This window comes from Mustela putorius, unplaced genomic scaffold (assembly GCF_011764305.1).
Source record: "Mustela putorius furo isolate JIRA1106 unplaced genomic scaffold, ASM1176430v1.1 tig00003834_pilon_pilon_pilon, whole genome shotgun sequence".
Classification (NCBI taxonomy): Eukaryota; Metazoa; Chordata; class Mammalia; order Carnivora; family Mustelidae; genus Mustela; species Mustela putorius.
In genome coordinates, this window is record NW_025421987.1 from 75,580,979 (window position 1) to 75,597,441 (window position 16,463).

The window sequence follows — 16,463 nt, forward strand, 5'->3', positions numbered from 1 at the left end:
TTTGAAATTATTAGACATTAAACTTTGGGGGGATTTTTTATGAATTCATTTTATAACAGTCAATATAATCTTTTCTGTGCCTATTTCCGTTGCATGTAAGAGAAATTCCAGTCAATGGCACAACGCTTTACTGCTGCCATTACTGCAGACTTTATAGATCAGAGATGTGTCAGCATGTTAGCTTTAGCAGTAATGCCTCTTTTGTGTGAAACCTTATGGGCCTTGCAGGCAGTCTCTCATCCTGACACTCATAAAAACGTTCAAGTCCCCATATTTATTATTTAATTTTCTTCCTATATATAGCAACAGAACACTTCAATATATGAATGTGTAGCCAAAAAATGACAGGCAAGCATGAATAGGACTAATGAGATTTAATAATACACATATTAGGGACTGCTAAAGGAAGTTTAATTAAGAAAAACAAGTTGAGCATGAAATTCATTTTGGAACAAAAGCAAGTTAAGTTACTGCTACAGATGTAAAATCAAAAACCACAGTGGTGCATCACAGGAAATGAAGTTCCAGCCCGAGACTAGACCTACTTAATGCAGTTGACATCTTAGGACTTGCCTTGAAGTTGATGAGCTTGGTTTTGACTCATGAAATTGAAGGATATGTACTTTTTCACTTCTCTCTGGTTTCCATAGCATTTTAGTTTTAGTATTTTAACTAGGTATCCAATCACATTTTTCTTACACAATGCTAGTACCCTTGGGACAGGCCACACAGTATTTGGGATCACTTAAACATAATGGTACTTTTTTTTCTTCCTTGACACACATGGTGAATGTTGAGTCTTAGAAAAAAAAAGAGATTAATCATAATGTTTAACAGTAAATTGAGAATTCTTGTTGCCTTTTAAAAAAAACAGTTATGGTGGATACTTTCCTACTGTCATATGGATACTCACTGTGCTTGGAAAATCAGGAAGGTCCCACCCAGGAAATCAATTAATATCGATTCGATAAAAACTAACTTGGGATTGTCACTAGTATGAGTTTTTTCCATAAGATAACCACTCCACTTGTAATAGAATTTACCAAGAAAATCGTGATTATGGCATATGACATTGACCAACAGTTGTCACAATATTCACACCTAAAAATAGTACTTGAGCCATTTAATAGTTAACCATAGCACTACAAGGTATAAAGGTTCACTTCAGTAACCATTATGTTTCAAGTCAGTGCATCTGTCATTTTTAATTTGAATCTATATTACTTAGCTGTCCAAAACTTTACACACAAGTGACAGGTGTTATCTATCCTTTTTCTTCTGGGTAAAAACAGCCACAAGTTACATTACCTCTTTAGCTATGCCAAGTATTCTAATGCATGTATTACTATGAGTATTGATACCAAAAGTTCCCATTATTCAGACCTATGGTCTTCAGTAATAACTTCTGGGGAGTTGTTGAATATACAAAGGTAAAATATATTGCCCAGTGAAATAACACAGTAGTAGTAGTCTATGATGGCAAGGGTTTTTATCTTGTGTTTCCAAACTGTATCTGGCTGGATGCCTGGGTTGCTTAGTTGGTTAAGTGGCTGCCTTCAGCTCCGCTCATGCTCATGATCTCAGAGTCCTTGGATAGAGCCCAACATCCATCGCAATCGGGCTCCTTGCTCAGTGGGGAGCCTGCTTCTGTTTCTCCCTCTGCCTGCCACTCTGGCTGCTTGTGCTCCTGCTCTCTCTCTCTCTCTCTCTCTGTCAAAGCTGTACCTGGCACATTACTGGTGACCAATAAATATTTATTAAGTGAGTAAAGAGACAGGTTCTAGCCTTGGACATTAACAACTAACTATGTGACCTCCTGCTTAATATATGGTCTCTTCATTTTTGCCTTTTTTTTCTTAACATCAATCAGTTATTATTTGAATTGACAGGTATTTTCGAGTTATATGCAAAATTCCAAAGGTAGAAAGGGATATATTTAACATATTGAATTTCAAAGACAAATAATAATTGAAACTTTGTAGTGATTTTCATACTTCTTTTTAAAAATTTTGATAAATTATTTTATTAAGACTTACAAGTGCAATAGGATTATTTCTGGTTATAATTTACTAAAACGTGCAGTAGAGTTATTTTCTGCCGTGAAGAAAATATGATTGCCAAGGAACTTTGGAGGGAGTAAAAGTAAAAATTAGTCAAACACTTACAAACACTTAGAACGTAGACAATAAGATCTAAACTACAGTAAGTTTGCTGTTTTGGTCATTATTCGAACACTTTTTTCATTATTTTAACTCTTTATAATCCCATACTCCCTATTCAATTTTACTTAAATGGTAAAGTCAGTTAGCAACTTATGTTCCATGTGTATGTTAAATTCTTATGAATATTTATTCATTGACGTTCTGTTACACTAATGCCCTGTAATTAGAGTATTGTTTTGAATTTTGTTATTATTAGTAGTAATAGAAGTGTAATATGAGGGTGCTGGGAATGGCCAGCAGTCCCTGTACCGACGGATGAAAGATCACTCCAAACTCTGCTGTGGAAGAGAGGATAAGGAAGGGGGTCAGTACTTAGAGCCGAAGACCCTTTGCTCTTTGCTCCCACTTTTACCCTGAGGATAATCACATATTCTTATCACTGTTTCTCAAGCACGTGATGTGTGATAAGGAGTCTTACTGAAACTGGGAGGGTCTGTTTAGGGGAAAGATAAAATATGCTAATCTGCATGTTCTACTGAATATAGCCTAAGGGACCAGGCATACATCTCTTAGGTCACAGGGTGGCTGTTTGGGCTAAGAAAGCTCTGCTGTGAAGGCAACTCCCCAGGGCATTCCAATGACAGAGGGGTTACCAAGCCTGGGCATTCCGAAGGCCCACACCCTTCTGAATCCTTCCTTCCTTCACCTCCAGGGACTTCTGTGTTACATTTTAGCAAGCCAATTATTATGGCTTATTTAATGTTCTACATTAACCCCAACATGAAGGGAAAATAAAAGATGTGGATGTCTGAAGAATATTGCAAGTGTAATATTCTTTCCCCTTTGGGGTACTCGTTGAGCTCTGAGCCAGGTCAGGAGTGACAGGAAGCTGTTATCATTGTTTGGGGCTTTATGTGAAAGGAGTTGGTGGTCTTAGTCCAATGCCTAGTAGACAGTTACTCCTTAAACAATAGTCACTATAGTGTTTGCCAATTCCAGCAGAAGCCTGGGGCTGAATGGGCACAAAGGTTTAACTACCCCCTCTCTGCTAATCATCCTCCAAGGGGTCAAGATTGACATACCCTGGCACAAGGCCATACTGAGAAACTTAGTGCTGCCTCTGCCAAGGTTGTAGCTATTCTCTGGCAACAAGGGATTTTTAAAAGAGGACTTTAATTAAGCAGGGCACCAGGAATGGCAATTCTCCACTCTTCCCAGACACAGCAACTCACTAGAACCAAAAATAAGCTTAAATAGTAAATTGAGAATGTAGCGCTGCTCTTAGGTTGTTCCGTCTTCTCTGTAAAGATAGTGGCGGCCATAATTAAGTTGCTTCTGGAAGCAATGACTTGTGACTCAAGAGTGGCCCCTTTTAGACAAAAGCATCAATTTAATATCAAGGGAAATAATCAGCCCTACCTTGCTGTCTCTCCTGAGTTCTTGAGTGATTATTCATTTTCTTCTGGGTGATCAAAGGGTTGCCAATTGGTTTTAAAAATATGTCCTGCAGTATTTTACATATACATCAAAACCCTTGCCCATATCTCTCTTTTTTTTTTAACATCCTGTCTTATGAACTTATGAATTTCTGTCCCTCTCATCCCCTTCACCTTATTTATTTGGAAGTCAAGACTATGAAGTTAGATTTTAGATTTAACAGTTAATATATGGAGATTCTGAGAGCAAATGCAGAGTAAAACTTATTTTATACAGTTAAATGTTGGATGGTTTATTTCAGCCACCCCCCCACAAAACAGGAAACTCTCCAATACTCAGCAGTTAGTTGTAATGATGGCCATAGCAGAAATATTCAGATGTGAATGCAGAGGAAATGGTGTCACTTTGATCTCTTTGTCTTTGTCTTTGTCTTGTCATAAGAGCTATGACATCTCAGAATCCCCCCCCCCTTTTTTTTTTTGCTTAACAGTGATGGAATTAGCAACTGTCTATATGGCCATCCATGTACACCCCTGCATAATAAGGAATTTTTATTGTATTCTAATTTGTTTCTTTCTCTCCTGTTTTACCCTCTCTTGCTGTAACTCCAATTAAATTAATACCTTCACAGGGTCAGACATCACAGATGGATAAAATCTGAGGGTAGGGTTAATTGATGAAAAATAATGTAATAAATGAATGGGTTATTCTCAAAGACTAAGGCCAACCTAATTATGTGATTATAATTCTTCTCATCCTTCTTGGGATTAGATCTTACATTCTTAAAATAGCCTAGAAATTCTTGAATTTTCAGCCCTTATCCAGCCTGTTGACCTACCTTGCCTCAGGCTTCACAGCATTTGGGCTTTATCTTGCCTCAGTCTGTGCCCTGGTCTTCCCTGCTGTCTCCTACTCATCCTTCAGAACCCAATTTACCCATCTCTTTTTCAGGAAGATACCCACTTTAGTCCAGACTCTTTAAATCTTCCCTCAGAGGAGTACCTGTGTGTTTCAGTCAGTTAAGCATCTGACTCTTAGTTTGGGCTTGGGTCATGATCTCAACGTCATGGGATCCAGCCCTGTGTCTGCCTCTATGCTCAGAGCTCTATGCTTTGTGTCCATGCTCTCAATTCTTTTCCTTCCCTCTCCCTCTGCTGCACTTCCATACTCTTTGTCTCAAATAAACGAATAAATCTTAAAAAAAAAAAATCTTACCTCAGAGCACCATTCATTATCCTTTTCGGCAAAGCATTTATGATTAAATAGTTATCTGTATGACTGATTTACATCAAGTGGGTCTTCCCCATTGAAATTTAGTCTCTGTGAGAGTCAGTGCTATGCCCATTTTGTTTATGTGGCCCTGCCAATGGCTTCCACTAAACAATGTAAGAGAATGAAGAAGGAGGCTATGCTTATAAATTACTGTGATAGAAACTACTGCTGATTCAGTTACAAGAAAGGTAACAGGTGCTTTGAGAGTTGAGGGAAAGGAATATTTTTGTGGCTGGGAGGATCTGAGAAGGAAGTACTGATATTTGAGCTAGGCTTTGGAGGATGCTAGTGAGGGTTTCTCTAGGCAAACGCTGCCCAAAGTGAGCACTTCCTAGGAAGGAAGGTCTTGGTGAACAAGTTGGGCTCAGTTCACTAGCTACTGCTCCCAGTGCTGTGTGCTGCCTTCTGCTGTCTTGTTTTTTCACCAAGATAGTCTGCTACTGAGTGTAACCTTGGCAACAAACTCATGATTTTTTCCTGCTGATCTTTGAAATATTTTGTTGGTAAAAATTTTTTTTCTTTTATTACTGTCAAATTTTAGTTTGCCTTTTCTTCTTAGCAATCTATTCTCTCTTATTTTCTTACATCATTGTAGAGTTTCATTTAGAGTGGAAGTAGCTTAAGGAGAAAGATAACAAATAAAACTGCTTATGTTTTCTTCACATGGTGGGGCGATTGGGATGTGACTCTGGGAAACTATTGAAGCCTACCTACCCTTTCTCTAAAAAGGAGGCTCTGGAGAAAAATCTGAGAAGGGGGAAGGGTTTATCTTTAGTCTATTAATTCTTCAGCCTTATCTCCTTCAATCTGTGAGAACTCACTGCATTTATAAAACTGTGATCTTGTTTTATTGAAAAATGTTTCAGTGGCTTTGTGTTTCTGATCTTCCATTTAATTATCTGTTACAAGGAGATGGAAATGATCTCTACTTTGTGGTGTTTAGAGACACTTAAATGAAATGATGCAGTTAGCTCACTGGCCTCAATCTATGCTCAACTGGAGTTAGCCATTAATCAAGTTATTAATTAATGGTGGTCTTGGCAGAATATACTTGTCGCCACATTCGTTCTCAGTAGCTACTTGGTGGTATGGGCATAGCATGGGCCATGGAATCTCTTGAACCTCTACATGATCAAAGTCTTGAACTTTGATATTCCTATCTCAGAGTAGACCTTTCATAACCTTTGGTTCTATTTCTCACTTTTTATCCTTGTACCCTTCTGGTACTGCTTACTTTTCTACCTCAATACAATTTATCTATTCAACACTAGAATTGCCATTTCTCATAACCTTTGCTCCTTGAAATTCTAACATTCTTTTTTTTTTTTTTTAGATTTTATTTATTTATTTGACAGAGAGAAATCACAAGTAGACAGAGAGACAGGCAGAGAGAGAGAGGGAAGCAGGCTCCCCGCTGAACAGAGAGCCCGATGCGGGACTCAATCCCAGGACCCTGAGATCATGACCTGAGCTGAAGGCAGCGGCTTAACCCACTGAGCCACCCAGGCGCCCCTAAATCCTAACATTCTTGACTTGCTTATCCCCAGTCCTAACTTATTTCATCTACTCTTTGGCCTATATTATGGAATGTTGCTGGAGGAAGTCTCAATACCACAGTGCTTGGAGATGCTCTGAGTTGTGCTTATTAATTAACCCCAGCAAGATGATCAACAACCTTTTTATTTTCTTTCTGTTAGTGTCTTGTGTGTTTCACTTTCCCCAAATGTTCAAAATGAGCATATGGCTTGAGTTGGTCTCATTGGGGAGCAAAGCAAAATGTCATATCATAAAAGTTCAGGCATGTTCTTTGGAGTTAGGCAGGACTAAGCTTGTTTCTAGGGTCTCCCTTTTCCTATCTTTGTGGGCTTTAGGAAGTTATCTGAACACCTGAGTCCTCATTTTCCTCTTCTCAAATAACAGGACATGGCTTATAAATTGGTGGTGGGGACTAAATGACGTGAGACATGTAATGTAGTTTGGACAGGGCTGAGTGAATAGTTGATTATAATGTTAATCAGTTTGGTGTATTCAACTATATTTTAAACTGAACATGACAACAAAATTGTTTGTGGTTTCTTTCTCACCGTTTAATTCACTATTTAAAGTGAGGTAGCAGTTCCCACATTTTTGTGATTATACCATCCCACGTTTATGATCACCAAATCAAAAAAGTATAAAATATGTACATACATAAATATCTCTATCATCAGATTGCAAATCACACACAGGAATAGACATTATAAGATGGAAAAGATAAAATCAGTATTTTTAGTATCTTTTAAATCTTGATGCCTTCATTCCATCATTCATTAATATTTTAAGACGTAGAGATTTCAAGAACATAGTTCACAGCTAATGAACCGGATATAACTCTGTATTTCAAGTTAGTTTCTTGATGTTTTGAAAATTTTTGTTGTTATTGTATATGATTGGATGGCCATAGTTTTGAGTCTCAAAACTCATAGTTTTGAGTTTTGAGTAGCTGAAGAGCTTCTTTAGAAGTTTTGTATCTGCTTGTTTCTTGTTCTTATGATTGTATTACTAGTATTTATTTTTATATATATTTATCTTGTGAGAAAAATTTAATTCAGTACTCCTTTTTGTGAGGGTTACTTTAATTACAGATGAGGAAAAATGTGTGAGTCTACTTATCCAGTAATGCTACCAGTGAAGTTAACTCTAATATATCACTGTATGTTGGAAAGAAGCAATAACAACAAAATCATCTCTGCTGGCAAACCCACCATGTTAAAGGGCTGTAGGACTTCCCAAGAACATCTCAAGTGCTGTACATATCACATAATCATGTGGAGACACTGGTATTTAAACCATATATTCATATTAGCACAGCTTCATTTCTTTCTCTTTAGCTTTACGTAAAAAAAAATATGATACATAGTTCAGCGGTTTACTTTCCTTCTCTCATCTGGTCATCTTGTGGTAGGGTATGAGCACAGGGCTTTGGAGATCCCTGCTCTACAACCCTGCCAGATTAATTTTCTTGTGAATAAATTTGATAATATTCTTCCCCTGCTAGGAATATTTAATGGCTTTTTATCATCCTGTGAATAAAATCCAAACTCTTTAGCCTTTTAATAAAGGGCTTGCTTGATTTGGCCGTAACCTGCCTTTCTTGTCTCATTCAAGGCTGAACCTCATTTACTCTGTGTGCTGGCCAAACTAAACCATGCCCTCCTCAAGCATTACTACTTCTTTCCTTGCTGTGGTAGGCCAGGTTTTTCAGGGGAAACATAAAACAAAATAAAACATAAAGACTCTGAGATGGAGGTTTACCTGTGGAAAATGTATTGGGGCAGGTCACTGGGAAAAACACCTGGGAGGGAGTGAGGGAATCACAGTCAGCTCTTCCCTCTGCCCCTTTCCCTAAGGAGCTTCAGGGCCAGGGTGGCCCCTGGTGTGCATTAGGCAATAAGGCCAGCCTTCCACTGGTGTGGACCAGTCATGGGAATGTGAGCCATTCTCATGGAAATTGAGCACTACAATATCCACTACATATACTTCCCATGTTTCTAGAATGTGCCCTCTGCCTGGGATCTCTTCCATGACCATTGATGTTTGTTCAAATCTGTTTCCTAATCTACTAACTAGAGGTAGGCCTGTTTAATGTCTAATCATATTTTGTATGATTGCACTCATTTGTTTATTCATTCTATTTTTAAGTACTTACTATGTGAATTAGTTACACATTAGTTACTTTAAGTGTTCAATTACTGAAAGGACTCATGGGACTCAAATAGCTTATACTCCTTGGACAGCTTTGTTACAGGCAAATAGTACAAGAGAACAACAGGAGAAGGAGATGCATCCAATGGTGTTTGGACGTCTCAGATTCAGGCTTCTCTGTTTGCCCACTGCTAGGTCACATAGGATACTCCTTGTCTCCAAGGTCTAAACATCCCCACTGTTCATGTGAAACATCTTGGTATAGGAATCCCAAATCAGCTGGTGGTCACATTCTCTTATAGTGAACTAGTCACATAAGCATATTCCAACTACATGGGTGGCCTTGGCCATTGAAAAGACTGCATTGAAACCAGTTATTATTAAATGCAATAATTATTAAATTTTTATTAGAAAATCAATTCCTAAAACCAATGATTATTACTGAGGGCTGGTGGCAGGCTGATGATATATTCTGACCTCAAAATGACTCTTACATCGATAGGTATAGAATATTATTTACTTTTATTTAATACAGACCATCTTCATTATTCCTAGGTCTGTATTTTCAAATTCATTTATTCACTAAAATTTATTTGTAACCCCAAAGTTAGTACTCATACTGCTTTTGCATTTATAGATATGAGCAGAGCAGCAAAAACTCTGGGTTGCCCTACGAGCACGTTTCCAGCTGAGGCTACCCAGGAAGATATTCTGCCTCCTTGTTTCAGCTCTCATATAGAGATGAACAGAGAATAGAAGTGGTAGGGGGAATGCCGTGTAGTGCAAGAAGGTCTAGCTCGGGGGCCAGTTGGAGGGGCTCTGAATCCCAAATCTGTCATTGGTTAGTGGGGTGGCCTCCGACAAGTCACTCAACACTTTTGAACCTTGTTTTCTGTTTTGTAAAGTAAAGAGAATCGAGTCTGCTACAATGAATTGTTTTTAGAGTTTGAGATTATAATTTACAACTATGTGAATAATTTATAACTATTTAATTTGTAACTGAGATTATAATTTATAACTATGTGAATAATTTATAGCTATTTCCCTAGGAGCAATGGATCCATGTTCCCTAATTTGGTGTTTGCAATGACTTTATAGAACATAACTATGGTAAATAACAACAATCAGCTGTATAGCCCTGGGCAAGCTCCACCTTATGCTGGTGGTAAGTCAGCGTCAGCTGCGGTTTGCCTGCACTATATAAGGATTGTCAAATAGATTTTATGATGGCTGTGAAGCATTATTTAAAAACAACAAACACGAAATCCTTGCCCTTAAATAAGAAATTCAGTAGTGGGGGTTGGGGGAGCTGGGTTCAACAATAAAACAAATAAAAAGAAATGAAAATAAGCAAGGTAGAAAATAAATAGGTAATAATTTTATAACAAGACATGTAATAGACTATGTAAAGTTGTAAGTCGGAACTTTCTTGTTGGTTCCCACCTCCCCATTCAGCAACCATTTGTTGAACACATGTCACATTTCACCTTGCATTAGAGACTTTTTTTTTTAATGTGGTTTATTCCTTTAAAATATTGTAACTATTTAGGAGCAAAAACTCAATTGTGCTCTCATAATTTTAGCACAATAGCTTATATGTTGTGGATACCTATTAAATGTTTGTTGAGTGAATAGAAAACTGGATGACTGTGTCACCCACTGTGATTATCTAATGTTCCAGAAAGTTCTCTCTACTCTTTCAGCATCATCTCTTTGATCTGGATTACTCAGGAACAAAACTAGTTTCAGCTATTATGATGAATTAATGCAAGTGAAATACTACCATCTATATGCCTTTTAAAATATTATTTACTTTGTATTTTACTTTTCTCATTTGGTACCACATATGCTTCAACCCAAAGGAAGAAATTTTTTGAACTAGCATCTGTACTAACTGCAGTGCTCAATGGAGCTAGTCCTGTATGATTTATTAGACTCATCTACTTGTCTGGCCTGCTGAATTAGGCTTTCTGATTGTATTATTTTCATGTATTTATTATAAAATATTTCAAACACATGGAAAAACAGAATTGCATAACAAAGGTATAGGGGTGTGTATGTGTCATCTAACACTGTCAAATCTTAGATTTATAAAACTTGCTGTAGTTAAGGCCTCACCACAGGTTATCAATCTTAGTGCCAATTAATTACCAATTAATTAATTAATACTATTAATTAATTACTGCTGGAGTATTTCATACACTTTCCTCCTTACTCAGGGATGACAGATATTCTGTTACTACATATTTATGAGATCTGTGCTAATATACAGCTTTGTTTTGCATATTTTATGCTTTATTTAAATAACATTTTACTGTCTTTGATCTGCAACATGCTTTCTTTAAAACTTTTGAGATTTATCTAAGTTTACATATTTAGGTCTGGGTCCTTTATTTCCACTGATATATAGAGTTCTGATTTGTGTATACATCATAGTTCATTTATCAATATCAGTTAGTGGACATTTAGGCTATCATGAAGTTGGAATTTTTTGTCACCCATTATTATTTTAGCATAATCCTGTGTAAACACATATGGACAACCAGTCACTGCATTTGATGTAAAATAAAAAGGTCAAAATGTCAAGTAAAAAAAGTAACAAAATTACATCTAAACTTCCAATAAGAACAGGGTAATCCATTTAAATTTCTGTTTCTATGAAATTGTCAGAGTATTTACCTAGACTCTGTCTTTTCAAAGGAACATGAAACACTTTTACAATTCAATTTTAAGTGCACTAGGATCAATTTTTTAAAAGTGTTAATTGTGAAGTGAGAGACTGTTATCAGGTGCAGTGATCAAGAGGACAGCTTTTAAATCAGATGCCAGTGGGCTCCTGGATCTCTTATTGATTCTCTGAGAGACCTTGGGCCTGGTGTTTAACCTCTTTAAGTCTCAGTTCCTCTGGGTAAAAAGGGGATAACTATTGAACCCATGTTATAGGGTTATTGTAAATGAGATGTAAATGCATAAAAGCAAAGGGTTTGGCATACAATAAGAAAGCACCAATAAATAGGAAATAAGCCTGCCAACAAATTTGAGAGACTTTATATTTAGATACACACACATATATGTATGAAGACTTATAATAGACTTATTTACATATATGTTTAAAATTTCATTAATTTAAACAACCCATATTTTTACATTAGACTTGGACAACTGTTATTATTATAACAAAACTTCTGAGAAATCTTTGGGGTCAGTACTGTAATTCTCCATACAGGTAAGCCCATGTAAAATGGGATGTTTTTGTGAAGCCCAAAGGTGAAACATTATTGGAATTTGAAAATTCACCATGGCATGCAGAATTCTAATCTTTCACAACTTGTATAAAAGTATCACATCAGTGGGAAACAGGAGCTCTTTTCTTTTTAACATGGTTAGGGATTTGTGAGTACAAAAGGAGCATTATTTCATTAATAAGAAAAAAGTACTTTTTAAAAAAAATTTTTTTATAAACATATAATGTATTATTAGCCACAGGGGTACAGGTCTGTGAATCACCAGGTTTACACACTTCACAGCATTCACCATAGCACATACCCTCCCCAATGTCCATAACCCCATCACCCTCTCCCTACCCGCCTCCCCTGGGTCACCCTCAGTTTGAAACAAGTACTTTTTATTATTAATAAGATACCAAGTGTATAAACACGGAACTTTTTGGAAATCACCGTGCATGGAGATTGGGCTGAATGAAAAATGGTGATGAAGACTTTTAAAGTGCCACCACAGGTACTCTATTTTGGGTGTCAACATGGTGCTTTTTTGTTGTTGTTGTTTGTTTGTTTTTTTTAATTTATTTTTTATTATGTTCAGTTAGTCACTATATAGTACATAATTCGTCCTTGATGCCGTGTTCAGTGATTCATTAGTTAAGTGTAACTCCCAGTGCTCATCACAGCAAGTGCCCTCCTCAATACCCATCACCCTGTTACCCCCTCCCCCCAATCTCCTCCCCTCTGAAACCCCCAGATTCTTTCTCAGTGTCCACAGTCTTTTGTGGTTATCTCCCTTTCTGATTTCTCCTCCTTTGGATTTCCCCTGTGGTCCTCCGTGCTGTTGATTATGTTCCACATACAAACAAGAGAAACCGTATGATAATTGTCTTTCTCTGTTTGACTTACTTCACTTAGCATAATTCCCTCCGGTTCCATCTATGTCATTGCAAATGGTGGGTATTCATCCTTGCTGATGGATGAATAATGTTCCATGGTGTATATGTACCACATCTTTTTTATCCATTCGACATGGTGTTTTTTAAATCTTACATGCGACTGGGAAAGACTTCATCATGTTGTGGCCCACTACGATTCTGCACAAGAGTAAGCGTAGTCTACTCTTAACAGAGATGGGTTTGTGTAGCTAAATCTTCAATGCTTGCTGGAGTTCTGGCCCAGGAATGGGATGGGTCTAAGCCCGTCTTTTGTATGTTAATGAGCTTTCACAGCAAAGGTTTATGAATTAACACAGATGGACATATTCTTGAAGAAAGACATTTATCTCCTTATTGCTTCCTGTGATGGATTGTTCGGAGCTAAGGGAACACCAGGCCTGAACCAAATCTCCTGCTGCCCTATATAGTTTGTACAATCTCCTTTCCAATAACACAGAGTCAGGGCAGCCCCGCTGCCAGACCAGCACTTCCTCAGGAATCGTCTCATAATATGACAGGATACAAATCAACACCGGTATTTTCAAAGTAAGCACTTGAAGAGATTTCTTGAACAAGAAAACACGAATTTGCCGAGTTGTGTGCTGACTTGGAGTTGAAGTAAGAGTACAGCATGAATTGCATTGCCCTGAGTATTACATTTTATCCTGATGTGTTTTAAGTTGAACTGGGTAAACAGTGTTAGATGCTCTATTAGTGTTAATATTGCAGGATGCTGTGATTATGTATGATTCTTTTGTAAAACTATTGCATTCTATTTTTTATTGCTCCTTTGATCTCTAGCAGGTAGTGAAAATGAAATTTGTAACTTAAAATATGTTGTCTTTGATGCAGAAATTAATTTTCATGTTGCAAATATACTGATTTCTAAAACATTATAGCTGGAGGGTGGAAAAAGATACCTTTAGTCTGCAAAAAAAAATGATGACACTTTCTGTTCCTTTTTCAAATGTTGTCTACAGCCATTTTATCTTTTAAAGTTTTGAATCTTAATTTAAGGTGAGGGACCTATATCCAATGACTCGATGCAGAGTTTTGAGAAACAGCAAGGAGGTTGAACTTAGAAGGTAGATGTACTTAAATGATCACCGTTGAACTAGGATTCATTTTCTTGTTCTAGCGTTAGCTTTGTTTTCTTCTAGATAGCATAGGATTGGGGACTACCTCCTTGTTGGTTTGTTTTTAAATATGTATTTGTATATATCCACTCTTACAGTTTGTTTACATTCCACTAATTCCCTAGCAATGATTTTCAAAATATTTTCTGCTATGTAATTCTAATATTTAGTATGTGTGCTGATTAATTCTGTGGTTCCTTGACATGATTGAAGACTATCAATAAAGGGGCACTTTCACATATAACCTTCAGTATTTTAAAAAAATGGTATACTGCGAAATGCTCTTGAAACCATGTATTTTGACAAGGCCTGCTTCCACTTAAACATGTATAAAGTCAGCAGGCAAGTTTCTCAATAATCTAATAATCAGTTATTTCACCTGTCATCTCATATCAAGCCATCATTTTCCTATGGTAGCATTCAACTTACCTGACTCTAGCCACTGCTTATGTATTTCTGTAGCTTGTAAAACATCTAGTTATTGCTCTGTCTATTTTAGCTCGTTCGTTCTAATGATTTATTTTCATTTTCTTTAGGATGCAGACCTGCTGCTAACTGGATTTGATTTATAAGAGGGAAATCTACAGTCAATGGCCACTCTTGTCACGTTGCTACTATGGGAAACAGAATGGTCAATAGGATATGGTCTGATAACTAGTGATGATTGAAGATGCTACTTCGGTCCATGTGAAATCGATGGGAGATAGTGGCTGCATAAAGAGCTTCCTGAGCTTTTCTTGACAAACTCGCCTTGAAGAAGTCGGAGGTGTATTCTACCATTATACGGTGTTTCTCAAGTGGATACAAATACCTTTGCCTCCCTGTAACCAGACAACTACACAGCTAATGTGGGACCATGGCACTGCCCAGATGCATGTGGCCAAATTATGTTTGGAGAGCAGTAATGGCATGCTTGGTACACAGGGGATTGGGTGCCTCATTGACTCTCTGCGTGTTGGGATGTTTACTTCAGGCTGCCCATGTGCTTTCCCAAAAATTGGATGATGCAGACCCACTGGTGACTACCAACTTCGGCAAGATAAGGGGGATTAAGAAAGAACTCAATAACGAAATTTTGGGGCCTGTTATTCAATTTCTTGGGGTTCCGTATGCTGCCCCACCCACAGGGGAACATCGTTTTCAGCCTCCAGAGCCACCATCCCCCTGGTCAGATATCAGGAATGCGACTCAGTTTGCTCCCGTGTGCCCCCAGAATATCATCGATGGCAGATTGCCGGAAGTCATGCTTCCTGTGTGGTTTACTAATAACTTGGATGTGGTTTCATCATACGTGCAAGACCAGAGTGAAGATTGCCTATATTTAAACATATACGTTCCCACTGAGGATGGTGAGTTTACTGCAGAAAAAGCAAGGAGATAAATTTATATTTCCTTTTCTATTCTAAGTTCTAACAATATTAATTCATGTGTACTGGTAGCATGCATGGCTTTTCCTGTTGGCATGTAGACATACTTTACATGCTTGCATGCCGCTCTTTTTGTTTATGTGTGTTGGTGTATCTGTTCTTATTTTTTTCCTGTGCCTACTCATTTTCTTTCCTCCGCAGCACGTGTATTTAGGTAGAAATGGGCTCCTATTTTCCATTTCCTACCGAATGACTTCTGAGAAGATGCATCAACATGTCTCCATTGCATGTGCAGGCTCAACGAACTGGGGATCTTTCGCACTCAGTAAATGCAGGAGCATATTAAGTTAGATAGTGGTGTTGCATGTTCCGGCGGTCTGTGATGGAGCGCCATGTTATTTTCTAGTCTTCTATTCATTTTTCAGTAAAAAGAATATCCAAGGAATGTGCCAGAAAACCCGGCAAGAAAATATGTAGAAAAGGAGGTATGTATAAAAGTGGAAATAAAAAATGGGGGAAAAAGCTTACAGAGGAAGAAGGTACTCTCCCTAAGGATGATTTGCTGATGCTGGAAAGTCAATGGTTAGGTGATATTTGGAATTCATGAAGCCTGTCAAGGAATAGAAAGATGGTGAAGGAGAGCTGTAGCTGAGTAGATAACATTGATGACGCTCACTGGTGGTGCCTTGTGTTCTGGTGCTGGTAGCATCGATAGGAATTGAATCTCTGCTCTGAGTTTGTGTTTAGAGGAAAAGATATTTAGGCTATGACATTGCATGCAAGGAGTCCAAATGTTGCTGCCTTGCCAACTGGTTGACTTTTTCTCTGAACCCTGTTCTCCAAATACAGATTTCTGTTCCTCTTAAAACTGATCAGTTCAGTCACAAACCTAGTTTTTTGCTTGTTTATTCTTAGCTACTTCTGAATGCCCTATGAACTTTCTCATATCAGGGTAAATTTGCCATGACTGTTGGGCAATTACCATTATTAAGTAATGGTATTTTTTTCCAGATAGTGTATATTTTCGGTTACTCTTCCAGAAAAGAATGAGGTTTTGCAGATTTTTATGCTAAATATTTACAGTCTTAAAATTACTTTAACATTTTTGTATTTATGTTAAACAATTTAAAACATAGGGAAGAACATGATTCAGAAGCTACAATTAAATCAACCTTCAAATCATCCTCTAGCCAGACTGAGTAAATGTAGACACTGACAGCTGCAAGCTTGCATCTGAATGTAGCTT

At 37.5% G+C, this 16,463-nt stretch overlaps 1 protein-coding gene across 5 annotated transcripts in view; it reads left to right on the plus strand.

Moving 5' to 3' along the window:
• NLGN1 (neuroligin 1) overlaps positions 1-16,463 on the plus strand; it is an 827,691-nt gene that overhangs the window by 160,516 nt on the left and 650,712 nt on the right. For all 5 annotated transcript variants that reach the window (XM_013058327.2, XM_045088638.1, XM_013058328.2 and 2 more), the window contains exon 2: positions 14,387-15,199. In XM_013058327.2, coding sequence (XP_012913781.1) covers positions 14,707-15,199 — 493 coding nt within the window. In that variant the 5' untranslated portion in view covers positions 14,387-14,706. The remainder of the gene's footprint in view (positions 1-14,386; positions 15,200-16,463) is intronic.